This window comes from Sceloporus occidentalis, unplaced genomic scaffold, assembly GCF_023333645.1.
Source record: "Sceloporus occidentalis isolate IW3139 unplaced genomic scaffold, rSceOcc1.0.p SCAF_9, whole genome shotgun sequence".
NCBI classification, from domain to species: domain Eukaryota; kingdom Metazoa; phylum Chordata; class Lepidosauria; order Squamata; family Phrynosomatidae; genus Sceloporus; species Sceloporus occidentalis.
In genome coordinates, this window is record NW_028316989.1 from 1,512,492 (window position 1) to 1,528,736 (window position 16,245).

The window sequence follows — 16,245 nt, forward strand, 5'->3', positions numbered from 1 at the left end:
CTTTCCTTTGGATGGAGCTCCGGAGGGCTCCCTTCTGCGCTGGATCTGAACCCAGGACCCTTGCGCAGCCATTGCCACCAATACTCCGAGCATCGCAAGGTAAGGCTATCCACTGCGCCCCACAAGCAAACCCTCTAGACTTTGCAAAACAAAAGGGCTAAGGATCGGGGTCCCTACTTTGGGGTTTGCAAGAATTAAGGTCCCTCTTTGGGATTTGTAAGTATCAGGTCCTTACTTTGGGCTTTGAAAGATTTCTGGGAGGGATCCTGTCTCCTAGCCTCCCTCCTACCTTGACCTTCTTTTTTGGGGGAGGCCTTTCTCCTCCTTCAGCCTCCCCCTCTCAACCTGACTTGGAAAAGAAAGGCCAAGTGTGTGTCTTGGGGGGCAAACCCTTGGTACCTTTGAATCCTGGCATCCTAAGAGCTGGAAGGGTCCCCCAGAAGCCATCCAAGCCAACCCTCTGCTCAGTGCAGGAGATCCAGCTGGAGCATCCCCAAAAGCTAGGCTTCCAGCCTCTTTCTGGTTAAATGTGGAGGTGTGGGTCCTGCAGAGAAAAAGGGTCACTTGGGTTAGAAACCACTGAAATGTTCATCTCCAGGAATCTTTCTTGGGGGAGAAAAAAGTCCTTTCTGTAGTGGTTGAGGATGATGGAGAGTGTAGTACTCTTCAGAGAGGCCTCCTCAAACATCCTTCCCATCCCTTGACTTTTGGAATAGGTTTTGGGACTCTGGAGAGTACATGGGAGAAGAGGCTAGTGGTGAGAGTCACAGGCTTTGTGGCGTTGCTGTGTGTTGCATGCCTCCAAGTTGTGTCCAACTTATGGCAACCCAAAGGCGAACTGATCCTGGGATTTTCTTGGCCAGATTTATTCAGAGGAAGTTTGCCCTTGCCTTTCTCTGAGGCTGAGAGAGTGAGATGGCAATGGTAGCCATATATAGATATATAGTCTTTGGAGATATATGGTCTCTGGAGGGCCCAGCCAAGTTGGGGAAGGTTTCTGAGTGCTTTTCATACTTGCTTTTTCTTCTGTCTCTTTGCCTCTGACTTTCAAGTTCTGCTGAAGCAAGAGAGGAAGCAGAAGCATATCTTTACACCATTTGATCATTTTTGAAGATGGTGCAATACTCTTCCCTCTTCCTTTTCTGCAAAAGCTACAGCCTCCGAAACCGTTTCTTCTGCGGTCGATGGTGATGTCTCCTTCTCTTGCCGTCCGCTTAATCTCTTGCCATAAGATCTGATCTTCATCCAGACAACATCTGGAGCCTCACATCGCTTTGTACTCTGAGCCTGCCTTGACTTAATACCATTGATTTAACCATCCAAGGCCTTTATTTATTGCCTCCTGACCCACCGGAGCAAGGCATGATGGACAAAAACACTTTAAAACCTTACATTTGTTGTCGCTTTGTGCCTCCGAGTCATTTCCAGTTTATGGCAGCCCTATCGTGGGATTTTCTGGGCAAGATTTGTTCATAGGCCTTCCAATGAAGCTGAGAGAGTGTGACTTGGCCAAGGTCCCCCAATGGGTTTCCATGTCCGAACAAGGATTTGAACCCTGGTCTCCAGAGTCTTAACGCTCAAACCACTACACCACACCGGCTAGTTAAATCCAAATTATATGGAAACAGTTCAAACTCCTCTATAAAAGTAGTTCCAAAACCAGGCATTTGTTGCATGCCTTTAAGTTGTTTCCGACTTATAGCGACTCTATAGTGGGCTTTTTGTGGCCAGATTTGTTCAGAGAGGGGTTTGTCCTTGCCAGCCTCTGAGGCTGAGAGAGTGTGACTTGCCCTGAGCAGGGATTCGAACCCTGGTCTCTATCTATCATAGTTTTCCTCTGTGCAATGTTGGAACAGTTGCAAAACTGGGTCAGGGATTGAAGAGAATAAAGGGGGATTTGTGCACAAAAGGAGGTTTTTCTTTTAGGGTTTAAAACAGACCAATTTCAGCAAAGCCCCAAAGTTTTCAAGTCGGGATGAAGCGTCCTCAAGGCCTTTCTTATCTGAAAGAAGCCTGTTGCATCCGAAGGCAAACAATGAGGGAGAGGGTCTTGCAAAACCAGCCCTGGGAACCGAGGAGACACTTTGGGTGAAACAGTAACTCACTTCTCCTTGTTGCACAACAATGGAAACCTTTCAACTTTCTGGGATTTCAGATAACAAAAGTGATGTTTGTGGCCTTGCGTCGGATTGGGGGAGAAAAAATGGAGGGAGCAAGGCACTGTTTTTCATGCTCTGTCTTCAAGACTATCACACTGGGGCAGATTTTGACATTAAAGAGGGATTTAAGCGCATTGAAACCATCCTGCAAATGAAGCGGAAATGGCAAGTAATTGCACAAATGATTATCACATGCAATTGCGCAAATAAAGTGATATCAGAAATGCATTGTCACTGGACTCCCAAAAGTAAAAAAGTTGCATGTGAAGATGCCATTTGGAGCCCTGTAATGAGAAGCCCTGGTTAAATTAATGAGATAAGTTTTCTATTTTCCCCATCTCCAAGGTTAGTGTAGATGTGCCCACTTTGGAACAATAGGGCTTCTTTTTGCTCAGTGGACCATGTTTGGTTTAGCATCATTAGGGCTGCCATAGATCTTCGGTCTGGGGTTGAACTATTCTTCCAAAGAAATGAATAACGATTCCTCTGTCTTCCCAGGGTTCCAGCGCTTTTGCCATAATTGGTTTCGTGGCACGATTTAACAGCCATCCCTTGTTTATTTCATGACCTTCCGGTCTCGCCTTTTGCCCATCACTCAACCTTGGGGGCAAAATTGGGCATTCCTAGCAAAAAACCATAAGTATTCCCATGAGCCTCCCCTTTGGTCCCCAAATTTCTAGCATCGCAGTAACTTAAAACTTCAGCTGAGCTTTTCAAAATGGAAGGAATGACCAAAAGGGAAAGCTAAGGCTGCAAACAGAAGGTTCCTAGGCATCCGTTTTTCCCCGTGTTTCTGCTATGCTAGAAATTTGGAGACGAAAGGAAACTTTCCTGGGGGAGGCTGAAGGATCCTTCGTGGGAATTTTAGAGTTTAACTAGTTAGCTACATAACTTGCTTGTTATTGTTGTGTGTCTTCAAGTCATTTTTTGGAGTTATGGTGACCCTATGGAGTTTTCTGCTTGCCAAGAAAACCCCACGATAGTTTTGCCTTAGGGTCACCATAATGACCATTCGTGCAATGACCAGTCGCACAATTCTAGCCATTTTTGCTTTATTTGTGGGATGCTTTAAAAGAGCTTTAATCTCTCTTCAATGCCAGCATCAGCCCCAGTGTGATAAACTTCTTAAACAACATGCTGTGCTGGCATCCATAAATTGCTAGTCTTTGTTATTGTGGCTGCGACTGTTTATACGTCTACCTGTCTAAATAATACAACTCTGTTTTCTACAAAATCTGTGCTTTCTATTTTCAGCGGTTGTTTTTCCATGTTGCTTCTCAGGTGGCAGTAAATGAGAGAGATGTGGCTAGACAGCATTGGTCGCATCAGTCTGCAACATGCTGCCATCTCTGCCTTATGATACAGCTTTATCATCAAGTTGGTAGTTAATGGCAATAAAGAGCACCTCATCTTTTCCACAATGCAGAAGTAAAGCAGTTTGATAACGCTTTAACTGCCATGCCTCCATCCTGTGGAATCCTGGGATGTGTAGTTCGGTGTGGTATTGAGCCTGGTACTGTCAGAGAGGTTTGGTGCCTCACAAAACTACAAATCTTCTGTAGGATAGAGTCATTGCAGTCGTAGTGGTGTAGTGGTCTGAGTGTTGGACTAGGACTCTGGAGACCAGGGTTCGAATCCCAGCTTAGTCCTGAAATGCACTGGGTGACCTTGCACAAGTGTCACTCTCTCAGCCTCAGAGGATGGCAATGCAAAACCCCCTCTGAACAAACCTTGCCAAGAAAACCCTATGATAGATTCACTTTAGGGTTGCTGTAAGTCAGAAATGACAACAGCACCATATAAGCAATAGGAACCTGAATGGCCGGATCCAAAGGCAGCCATAACCAAAACACATCTTGCTTTCATTTCATATAATCACTCTCAGGGGACCACTGACGCCTCCCTTCCCCCCAAAGACCCCCATAATCCAAACTAAAAATATCTTTAAACCATTTTCCTGATCCCAAGAAACCCATCTGTTCTGCAAAACTAGCAGCTGCTACCCAGATGAAAACAGCCACGCATGGTCAGCCTAATCAAGACCTGCCCTCCAGGGCACATGGGACCCATGCGCTGAGCAATCCTAGGCCAGCAGGAGGGCAAAAAACTAGGACTGTCTATTGACAAATAGCACACATGCTTCAAAGAATCCTTTTGTGGTGGCTGCCTTTTAGCAATTTGTCTATAAAATGGGACCTGGGAAGAAGAGGCTTCCTCTTATTTTGATGTCTGAGAGTGTTCACATTGCACACAGTTGCAGCCGTTTGTACTTGGGGTGCACCTACTCAGTGGAAATAATGCAGTTTGGCACCACTTTAATTGCCATGGCTTCATCCTACAGAGTTGTGGGGCTTGTAGTTTTGTTGGGCACCAGCACCTTTTGGCAAAGAAGGTTTGGCGCCTGGATCACCGCATTACGAAATGCGGCTGGGGAATTGCATGAGGGTCATGGTTTGTCCACCTGCGTGGGAGACAAAAGGAAAAGCCTGGACTATTGTCAAGGAGGCAAAAGGGCTCTCTTTGCTTCAGCAGCCTTGCAGGCGTTCCAGCTGTCCCTGGAATGCATTCATTTTCAGGCTTCATTGTCCCTCTTTGGTTTGCCATCCACCTAAAAGCCTCCCCTTTTGGAGCTGCTCCATTTGCAGCTGTAGAGCTCTCTATCAGCTCAATCCTAGAAGGTCAAAGCAGACATGAAGGTGAATGCTTCGGCCCTGCGATTAGCGTGGCTAACCTGTTTCCCCTCTCGAAACAGTGGGATGCCCTCAGAAATGTTTGCTTTGGTTGGCAAACTGAGCTCCCACTTACTTTCTGACGACAAATCTCAAAGCAAAACTCACTAAAAGAAAGATACGGATGTGGCAACAATCACATGTTATGACAGAGACATTTGGGGGGGTTTACCCTCAACAGAGGAGCACCATAGTCTGTCTTCTTCATCCTCATCCCCATCATCTTCCATCTTCCTTTCTCTCTCCCTCTATTCATTTCTTTATCCCTTGTTCCTCTGCAACCAAGTCTGCTCCCATTAAGGAGATGGATGGCCCTGTCTCTCAGCCAACAGGGGAGCTGATGATGAATGGAAGGAAGGAAAGGAATTTGGCAAGGAGAAATAGAAAGATCCCTGATAAGAAAGATGGAGCACACTGAAGCCGAGGAGGGGAACCCAGCAGGAAGGGGAAAAGACATATTCATGTGATCATCTGGGAAGGGAAAAGAGTTGTAAGTTTGCCACCTGATGTTGTGCTACAAAAGGGTGGTGCCCTATCCGTGGGTAGCTGTGTTGGCCATGTGGCAAAGTACAATAACATACAAAATCCTCCAAACAGAGGTACCTTTATTGGGCCAAACCAAATGCACAGAATACATGTCGCAAGCTTTCGAAGCTTCACTGACGCCTTCACCAGGCAAAGATATTAGTCCTAAGCCTGCATGTTGTCAAGACGTGGTCTTTAAACAGAGATTGAATGGGCATCTTTTGTGCTTTGGTTATGTATTGCATAGCAGGGGGTTGGACTAGGTGGCCCTTGTGGTCCCTCTTCCGGCTTTTTCATTCTCTGAGTTGCTGTTCATGTTGGCTGCTGGGAGTGGGGCAGGCATCTTGTCTTTCGCTTCAGGCCCCAGACTCTCTTGTTTGGCCCTGACATCTCCAAAGGCTCAGACAGGAGGAAACGCGTTCTTCAGTGGCTGTGAAATTTGCATTGCAGGGGCGGTTATGAAACCGAGAAGAGGAAGGGGAAAAAGGATCAGGAAGCGTGGAACTTGGGCAGCCATTCTGTTGGTGGCTTGTGATATTCTTAGTGCTTCTGTTCTGCTTTTCTCCCCATCCCCACCCTCCTTTCGGAGAACAATGCAAGGCGGATGTGTTGCTGCCTTTACACTTCTGCGTTTCCTGCTGTGCGTCTTTCAAAATAACAGCTGTCTGTCTGGGGGACACCTGTGGTGTTGCTAAAGCCAAACCAGCCTCCAACTGCAGGAGATTAGAGACGGAGCTTGTACTGCATCTGGAGAAGTGGGTTTATGTTCACCCAAGATGGCCTGCTGAGTTTTCATGTCTTCCAGGTCACCGAATCAGTAGCTCTAATCACTCTGCAACATTGTCTTTCTCACTGCCTTTTCTTTCTTTAAATGCAGTCCTCATGTCCCAATGAATGACTTTTCACAAGAATGGACTACATCGGAGATGCCTCCTTGGTCCCGTGCAGCCAAGACAAATACATCTCCAAGTAAGTAAACTAGAGTGTGGCCTAGATTATATTGTTGGCATAGGTTCACTATGGTATGCATTAACTCTGGTGCTGCAGAATTGGGACAGAAGTCCAATCTTGTCATGCCTCCCTTGAGAGTTCAGCTGGTGGAGATGGAGCAGGTGTTGGATCCCTGGAGGACGGCTGTGCCAAGCTCTTGGGGCTGCATCTGGTGGTAACCCATTCTCAGTGTGCACCTTTCTGAATCTCTTTCCACTTGAACCCTTTCAGAACTGAACTACTGTTACACTTGAAGACATACAACCTGTACTATGAAGGCCAAAACTTGCAGCTGCGACATCGAGAGGTAAGAGGGAAACTCCCCAGAGTCAGATGGGAGAGAGGATGAGATGCAAGACCCGGGTGCTGTGTACTGCATGGGCAACTGCATATTGTCTAGGGCCCAGGTCTATGTCCTTAAGGCTTTCTGGGCATTACAGGTCCTTCGTAAAATTATAAAAATAGTGGAAGTGGCCAGAAGAAATGTCTGGGTTTTTAAATTCGGGAAAAGGAAAACTGCTACTCCTGGAAATTTCTTCAGAGCGCAGCTCAGGGCCCTGGACTTGATCTTGTTGCTGTGATTGTGTGCCTTCAAGTTGTTTCCGACTTATGGTGACCCAAAGGTGATCATGTCACAGTTTGTTTCTGGGGCTGAGAGGGAATAATAATAATAATAATAATAATAATGATGATGATGATGATGATAATAATAATAATAATAATAATAATAATAATAATAATAAATTATTAAGATCAGGGTTCACATCCTCACTTAACCATGGAAACCCACCTTAGGCAAGTTATACTCTCTCAGGAAAAGTTAATGGCAAACCTCTTTGGAATAAATCAAAGGCCCAATGACAGATTTGCCTTAGGGATGCCATAAATCAGAAATGACTTGAATGCACACAACAACAATCTGCTGAAACAATACTCCTGTGCAAAGACCATGGAGGTCTTTGTACAGCATCCTTGCAGCTGGGCAGTTTTGGGGGCCATTCAACAGAATGTCTTTCCTTCTCTCCCTGCAGGAAGAAGGGGAGTTCATTGTGGAAGGCTTGCTCAACATCTCCTGGGGTTTACGCCGGCCGATCCGACTGCAGATGCAGGACGACAACCAGCGCATCCGCCCCCCGCCTTCCTCTTCCTCCTGGCATTCGGGCTGCAACCTGGGAGCGCATGGGTTGGTACAAACATGACTGCTCTTTACTTCTCATAGCTCATACTCTCTGAGAGGCACACTGTGTAGGCTGCTGGATTCCATGTCCGTTTACCTGCTCTGTATTTTAGTCTGAACTTTTCCAAGGCCCTGGAGCAGAGATAGTCTGAAGGGGAAAAGGCTAAGCAAAAGTGAGGAGAAGGAGTGGATGTGAGGATGAGGACTGAATGAACAGAAAGGGGAAAAAATGAGAGAGGAAAAGAGTGTCTTCCTAAATGTTTTAAGAATTAGAATTAGGGTTGGTTCTGGAGGTTGGTGCTGGATTTGAGTCCTGCCTTTACAACTTGAATGGCAATAGTTTTTTGTGGGTTTTTTGGGCTCTGTGGCCATGTTCTAGAAGAGTTTATTCCTGATGTTTCACCTGTATCTGTGGCTGGCATCTTCAGAAAATGGCTATCCTTGGCCCAGAAAGGAAAGAGCAGAGGGTTTGAGCATTGGACTATGACTTTGGAGTCCAGGGTTCAATTTCCCGCTTACAAATTTGTAAGCAAATTACATTCTCTCAGCCTCAGAGGAAGGCAAAAGCGAATCCTTTCTGAACAAATCTTGCCAAAGGAACTCCATGATAGGATCACCATAAACAGGAAAAGACTTGAAGGTATACAACATCAATCAAAGTCAAGTAAAACTTACTGAATTGGCTGGCATTCCTAGTAATAATCCCTTCCATCAGACCACACTTTGGGAGACATGGAGAAAACCTGATTCTTGAGTTGCAAGCCCTGACTTTTTGTGTTTTGTCTCTTTTGATGCTTAGGTCAGTCCTAAAGCCCACAACCTTACCAGACATTCAGGTCACGGATGCCGAACCCTCCTCGGATGGTGATGGAACCGATGGTGGAACCGGTAAGGATGGAGAGATGTTGGCAACGGGGTACAAAACAGAGGGCAAAAGGAGTTGGCACTCAATTCGCTGGAGCTGGAAGAGGAGTGGGGTGGATTCTTGCCCTTCCCAGTTGGGTCAGGCAAATGCAAGAAGCTGCATCCTCTCCTAACTTGTCTGTTTTTCCTTATGAAGACCTTTTGCCATCTTGGCTACACTCTGATGTTGCTTGGCTGCACATGTGTCCTGGCTTTTACCTTTGAAATGTTGGTGGCTATGCATTTGCACTATGTAACTGGTGAAGCTAGTGTGCAGTAGTGGTTTGAATGTTGGACTACATCTCCGGAGACCAGGGTTTGAATCCCTGCTCAGCCACAGAAACCCGTGGGCAAGTCGCACTCTCTCAGCCTCAGAAGGAGGCAAAAGCAAACCACTCCTGAACAAATCTCGCCCAAAAAATAAACTCACGATAGGTTCACCTTAGGGTCGCCGTACATTGGAAATGACTTGAAGGCACACCACAACAACAACTGATGGAGAAGAACTCAGTGTATATACTCCCTTCCGTACTGGAGGCCATATATTTCAGCATCCCAATTGCTGGGATGTGCAAAAAGGGGCTGTTTTCCTGGCTGTTAGGCTTCTCAGTGGCATCTGTTATGGGGTTAACTGTGGGAAACAGGATGTTGCATTGGGGCTTTCAGTCCGATCCAGCAGGGCTCCTCTTAGGAGTTCATTTCGCACGTGACCAGCCTGAAAAACAAAACACATGTCCACTGCATCGTGTGAGTTTTGATTCTTCTTTCTTTTCACCCTTGGCAACGCCAGCCCTCTTCTCTTTCCAAAAGCCACAAGAGGAGTCATTGTTAAGCAGAGTTGCCATGGAGAAATCAACATTTCCATAATGGGCTTACTCTCCCTCCCTGCGTCCCTCCGAGAAACATCAGCCTTCCTGTGGAAGAAGAGAGGAGAGATTTTGCCCTTTGAAGGCTTTCTCATCTGAAAGTGAATAGAAATCAGTCCGACCATTCTAGATCCAAGCTGTCCTATCTGTGCATGCGCTGAGAGATTCACCCATGCGCGCAATGAGAAATTCAAAGCACGTGAGGCAGTGAGTTTCTTTCTCTGTGGTGCAAACTTTTGAGGTGCATAGGACTCTTCTCTTGCAGGCTGAGCAAAAAGCATCCAGGTGTATAGAAACATGCAACGCCATCGTGAGCACTCCATCACAGTTTCCTATTTGTCCCTTTCCTGTTGAAGTCAATGTTATAAATGAGATTATTCTCCCAGGAACTTGAATTAGGGCAAAATAAGAGTAAGAGTGGATTGCTATGGGTACAATTACTGAAAAATTAAGTTCTTGCTCTGTGTGTGTGTGTGTGTGTGTGTGTGTGTGTGTGTGTCACAAACCACCCCTTTCCATCTCTTTGCTGACACAGGTGTCCATTTCTTTTGCCAAGAATATTCAATAGCTATATGATTTTTGCTGTGCCAGGTTGCAGGCCCCAATAAGCCCGGTGAATGTCTATTTGGATATTTAAAATAACCAGCGACTTTGGGTATCTTGAATCTCTTTATGCATCCAGGTTCTTTAAACACAGCTTTCTCCCCTCCTCCAAAACTCCTTTCCAGATGACCAAGACCTCAAAGCCCAGCAAGAAGATGCTCCTCAGCTGATGCGCACAAGGAGTGACGTCGGAGTGCGTCGCAGAGGAAACCTCCGCACCCCCAGTGAACAGCGGCGGATCAAGCGCCACCGCTTCTCCATCAACGGCCATTTCTACAACCACAAAGTGAGCCTTCCCTTTTCCCCTCCTCTCCATCGATTCTCTATCAGTGGCCATTTCTACAATAAAGTTGTGCATGAAACAAAGTTGGTGTACACTGAACCATCAGAAAGCAAAAGTGTCACTCTTCAGCCATCCATGTGGACAAGATTTTGGAATATTTTGGATTTTGGGATTCCAGATAAGGGAGACTCAACCTGTCTATGATATGAATATTAATTGTTGATCAATCTTCAAAAGTCTATATTTCTTTGCAGCCTTGTCACTGGATCATTGGCTACATTTTCACTTTCTTTCCCCAGTTTTAGTCCCTACAAACATAGGCATGGCTTATTGGGCTTGCTTTCCAAATGCGTGGCTAATACAACTCTCTGCAACTCACGAATCCTCCTGTCTCCTTTTTCTTTCTCCCTCCCCAGTCCCTACAATCATTCCATATTCTGATAAGTTTTTCTGCTTTCCCCCAGACATCGGTTTTCACGCCGGCTTATGGCTCCATCACAAATGTCCGGATCAACAGCACCATGACCACCCCCCAAGTGCTGAAGCTCTTGCTCAACAAGTTCAAGGCAGGTTTGGTGTTCATTCTTAATTTTTTGTTTTGGGCAACACTCTTCTGATTTTGGAAGTAAAGCAGGGTCAGCCCTGTTCAGTACTTGGGTGGGAGACCAACAATGAATATCAGGCGCTGTAAGGCTATATTTCAGAGAAAGGAACTGGCAAAACCACCTCAGAGGGCTCCTTGTGTGTATACACACATGTGTATGTGTGTGTGTGTGTGTGCGCACACACATGCCTTTAAGTCACCTGTTGACTTATGGCAGCCCCATGAATTTCATGTTTTTCTTAGACAAGGGATCTATAGAGGTGGTTTTGCCCATTGCTTCCCCTGAAATAAGAATACCCTACAAAGTGCATGGCGTTGCCATAAGTTGACTGGCGACTTGAAGGCACCTACTCACACACACACACACACACACACATATGTGGGCAAAAGTGCATGGAAATGATCTCTGCTCTCTTTTTCTTTTCTTTCATATTTTCAGATTGAAAACTCAGCAGAAGAATTTGCGTTGTACATTGTTCACACCAGCGGAGGTGAGTGAGTAGGCTGCTAGTAGTGGTCTGGGTTGAGTAGAACAACGGTTTATTGAGCTGAGAACCTACAAGTCCATGGGTCACATCAGATCTGGGCTACCAATTCACAGTATGTGTGTTTGGGGAGTCAGGTTGTTTCCATATCCTCCACTTCACTTTCTGACATCTAACTAGACCTGCTTCTGGAGGACCACATTTGGGTCACCCCAATGGGGAGCTTTCTTGAATGATTTAGATTTATTTGCTCTTGCTCCAAATATTGGTGACACTGTTCCCTGCGGATGAAGGTGCAGAATGCATCGAAGGGACCCCTGATTCTTGTCTTCTTCTGCTCCTCATCCTTCTCCTTGTATGCAGAAAAACAGAAACTGAAGGCCACCGATTACCCGTTGATCGCGCGGATTCTGCAGGGACCGTGCGAACAGGTTTGCAAGGTTTTCCTGATGGAGAAGGACCAGGTGGAGGAAATCACGTATGATGTGAGTCATTGGACTACTAAAGTTTGCAGGAGAGGTCTACCGAGGTGCCTTGGCACCTGCCATTTTTAATTCCTTCCAGCCATAGGGCAACATGGGAGGGGTGGGATACTGCTTCTGGTTGGGGTCCTGCCATTGCAAGGAGATGAGCCATTTTGATTTCTTGGATGAGTCACATAGGTGCATTACAAACACACCTATAGTATGTATCCAGTATGTACTAGGGTTAGGAAGGGGCGTCACTTCCTGACGCCCCTAACTCTAGTACGGACTGGGTCTGTACAAAATGGTGGCGCCCGTCACACGGGGGCTGCCATTTTGACGTTGTGGACGCATAGTGTCCGGACGTCGTGCGGCGGAAGTGACACCGCGAATGCATGACTAGTGCCTCGTGGCGCCACTTCCAGGCCACAGAAAGAAGCGCCATTTCGGTGCTTCTTTCTTGCTACGCCCGGGAACCATGTGGTTTGGCCACTGCGGTTCCTGGACGCAGCAACCGGCAGCAGCGTAAGACCGCCCGTTTTGGGCGGTCTGTAATGCGCCATACTCTCAGGCCCAGAAAACACTGTGATAAATTTGCTTTAAGGTCACCAAAAACCAGAAACCATTGGAAAGCATACTACAACAAAGGATAAGCCTCCATTTCCTTTCCTGCCACACCAGACCAGAACCTCATTTCCAGTTTTCTGATTTTGGCCATTTGAGGCCCATTGGTTTTAGCATTTATTCCATTGTTATTCCTTGACCCCTGACATTTGAGGCTTCTCCTCTTTTGGTTTTGGTCATCCTGCTCCCCCTTGACTTATGGATCAAGCCTCAGGGTGCATCTACACTGTAATAATAATAATAATAATAATAATAATAATAATAATAATAATTTATTTTTATCCCGCCTCTCCAACAAGATCGAAGCAGCTTACAATCACAATAAAACTCCTGCAATATAAATAAATCCCGCTATTCCCTGCTTCCTTACATATAAAACCTAACAATACCAACATAACAATAATAACATGTAAGTTAAATCATTAAAACACTTAATTAAAACGATCCGCAATGGGATCGTTGGGACCATAGCAATAATGCAGCTTGACACACCACTTGTAAGTGCTCTTCATTCTATGAAATCCTGGGAGTTGGAGTTTTATAAGGTCTTTAGCTCTTTGTGCCAAAGAGTGCTGGTGCTTCACCAAACTACAAATCCCAGGACTCTGTACAATGGAACCAAAGTAGGTTCTGTGGCCCTTGATCTCTCCAGTCTTCCCAGTTCACCTTTTCTGGGCTTCTCCCAGAAGTGAGTTTACTACCTTGCTCCCTTTTTATATGAAAGGCAGAAGTGGGTTTTGGCTTGGTTATGGATCTGTGGGTCTCCCTCCCATTCTGGGACAGTTTTGTCCAATTGTGCACCCGCACAAGACAAAACATTGACTGCCAGATGTGCTGCGCTTGTGTTGCACAGAGAGGTGAGATATAATAATAATAATAATAATTATTATTATTATTATTGTCCACACCAATTGTTCTTGGATGAAAACAGCATGGCGAACCTATTCTCGGGAGTTGTGTGCGTCTTGCAGGAACGTCAATTCCTCTTTTGCTTGTGTCCCACCTTCCCAGGTCGCACAATATATCAAATTTGAAATGCCAGTCCTGAAAAGCTTCATCCAGAAACTCAAAGAGGAAGAAGACCGCGAAGTGAAGAAATTACGGCGCAAGTAAGTCCATCTTTTTCTGGGTGTCAAGAACAGGGTTTTATAGTCCTCCGGAAACAAAGGCTTCTGGTACTCAAGGCTTACCATTTCATGAGTATTGCAAAACGTGAGTATCCATCCATCCATCCATCCATCCATCCATCCATCCATCCAATTATCTAGAGATAGAGATAGATAGATAGATAGATAGATAGATAGATAGATAGATAGATAGATGTTAAATATTGTGTGTGTGTGTATTGTACACCACTTTGAAATCTTTGGATCTTTGTCAATTATAGGTATTCATACATTTATTTTATTTTATTTTTGTCCCGCCTTTCTCCCAAAAAGGGACCCAAGGCAGCTCACAGTATAAAAACACATTAAAACAACAGTTTTAAAAACAATTAAAATTGCCTAATTAAAACAGAAAAAAAATTAAAACCAATAAACGTTTTCCTTGCAGGTATTCGCGCCTTCGCGCCATGATTGAGCAGCGGCTGGGCGAGATCTGCAAAGGCCCAGCCGCCATCTGAAGCGCTTGCTTTCCAGAAAGGGACGGAGCCTGGAGAAGAGAGATACTCGTTGTTGAATCTCTGTTTACGCGAAGAATGCAAAGCTTGTTCTTCCTCCCTGGAACTAAACTTGAACCCAGAACCAGCCTGGAGCCCACTGCCTTCCTTTCCTCCCTGGTTACTGAAGGTGAACTCAATGCAACTCCTGCCTATAGGAGAAGTATACCTCTAAGCCCCAGACAGACGTCCGTCTTGGGTCCTCCTGGCTGGCTTCCCTAAAAGATAAACTTTTAGATTAATCCATCAATTTTTACATTCTTACTGCTTTATTAAAATAGGTGACTGTGGGCAAGTCACACTCTCTCAGCCTCAGGGGAAGGCAATGGCAAACCTCCTCGAAACACATCTTGCCACCATGATAGGTTTGTCTTAGACTTGGAGTCAGAAATGACTTGAAGCAACCACAAAGTTGGCTCGAATTATGACTTTATTCTTTGGGCGGTAGCACACAAGAGGAGTTATTTGCAACAAAGGTAGTCTTTCGAACCCGCTGCCTGACTTAGCAATAACAAATGTCGATCTAAGAGGGAAGTATTAAGCTCCTGACCTGCTTTGCTGGCATAGCTTTGCCCTGGCACTCTCTGCCCACCTAACCAACCTTTTCCCCTACCCATTCCAGCAGCTGCATCCAGTTACTTTTTTGGGAGGTCTAGGTCATCCCTCGACTTGGGCTTAGCCCTCTTGTCTACCTCTTCTTGCCGCTTTGGCCCTTCCTTCCTCTTCCTCTTGTTTTTCCAAGCGACGCTGACCCATGACATTTTGCTGCCTGAGGCTTATGCTCATCATTGCATTATACCCAAAGCCGGTCCTCTGTATCCACAAATTCCTTATCCATGAATTCAAGCACCCACGTCTTGAAAATATATATATATATATATATATATATATATATATATATTCTGAGCACATTTAATGGACTGGAGCCTCATTCCCACTTACAGATAAATTGGTCTCCAATCCAAATCGATTCGAAATCGGAGCATGGTTCCCACTACATTTGCCCCGGTCGCATTATCTGGCATGGAATCAAATCATAATAACCCACTAATGGTTCCCATTCACAGTTAATTGATTCAAAATGATTCGCTTCCAGCCAGCCAAAGAGGAAATTTGAATCGATTCCGATGCGGTTCTGGTTCCTACTTGCGCAAATGTGATTTATCGAAAGAGAAGTGAAAAAACCCAGCGTCAAAAAGATGTGGGTTAAATGGGTCTAGAGCATGGCCTCCCTTTTGGAATTGCTTCAGTGATTCAGATTAAGTGGGAACCATGGTCGTTTATACAGCTTTGAACCGAATCACGAACCGGTTTAAAAGGTAGTGGGAATGAGGCTTGGGAAGCATCCCACCAACAAAAGTGGGTTTTGGTTCCTGCTGCACAATTGCGACATAGTTTTATCTTTCTCTTCTAGCTAAACCCCTTCTCTAGATGTCTTCACATCTAAATTGCACTAGATTAATTATAGCTATATTTTGCGTGTTGTTGGGTCTTTTTGAAAAGCGAATCCGAATCTCCGACTTTTTCCCTCTCCTGTTTCGTATTGCTCTATATGCCAAAAATCACATGTCCAGGAAAGCAACAGCAATAATTTATACAAGTGGTGTTATTGTGTGGATGTTTTTTGGAAAGGTGTGAAAAGCAGAGCCCCGCTGTGTGTCTTTCGAGGGAAGTGTTTGTGGGCCAAATAGCACAAACCGACTCGCAATGGCGACTCTTGTCTGTACAGTTTTGGTTGCATTCCTTCTCGAGTTTATAGCTCTTCTTCACAATTTCCTTCTACATGTCTTTATTTAATACAATTCTGTAACAGCTCAGTATATAATATGAAGCACATGCAACTAGATTATTTTGTTTTAATTAAAAGCACTTTGTGGATAGAAATGCAACTGCGATCCCTGAGTCTTAATTGCTAGAAGGGATGAGATAAGGATATAGGTAAGTGTAGAATTTGGCGCAAGTCCTGAAATGTTGCAAGGTTTGGGGTTAAATAAACAGGCACTAAATCATTTTATTGGAGGTGAACTATGAGATCTATCTTAGAATTTGGAAGCCAAGATTTATGACTAATATTGTTAAGTCAGGAGCTAATAATAATAATTGGCATATAGACGCCAGGAGCTAATATTTAATATTGCAACTCCTTGCTTTTATTGGTAAGCAGAACTCTGCA

General features: G+C 45.1%; 1 protein-coding gene across 1 annotated transcript; it reads left to right on the forward strand.

Annotated features, from left to right (window-relative positions):
* Positions 1 to 16,149, forward strand: RASSF2 (Ras association domain family member 2). The gene is made up of 11 exons (XM_089537542.1): positions 1 to 99; positions 6,291 to 6,382; positions 6,635 to 6,710; positions 7,435 to 7,586; positions 8,380 to 8,468; positions 10,078 to 10,238; positions 10,700 to 10,801; positions 11,279 to 11,330; positions 11,688 to 11,809; positions 13,424 to 13,521; positions 13,967 to 16,149. The coding sequence occupies exons 2-11, from the start codon at positions 6,324 to 6,326 to the stop codon at positions 14,034 to 14,036; spliced, it is 981 nt and encodes a 326-aa protein (XP_089393668.1). The 5' UTR covers positions 1 to 99; positions 6,291 to 6,323; the 3' UTR covers positions 14,037 to 16,149.
* Positions 16,150 to 16,245: the final 96 nt, after the last annotated feature.

What these genes read in the sequence shown, in the direction of transcription:
- RASSF2 (XM_089537542.1), top strand. Translation starts at nt 6,324, where the DNA reads ATGGACTACATCGGAGATGCCTCCTTGGTCCCGTGCAGCCAAGACAAA. An exon ending in CAAGACAAATACATCTCCAA is followed by an intron (nt 6,383 to 6,634) that starts GTAAGTAAACTA and finishes GAACCCTTTCAG; the next exon opens with AACTGAACTACTGTTACACT. An exon ending in TGGAGGAAATCACGTATGAT is followed by an intron (nt 11,810 to 13,423) that starts GTGAGTCATTGG and finishes CCACCTTCCCAG; the next exon opens with GTCGCACAATATATCAAATT.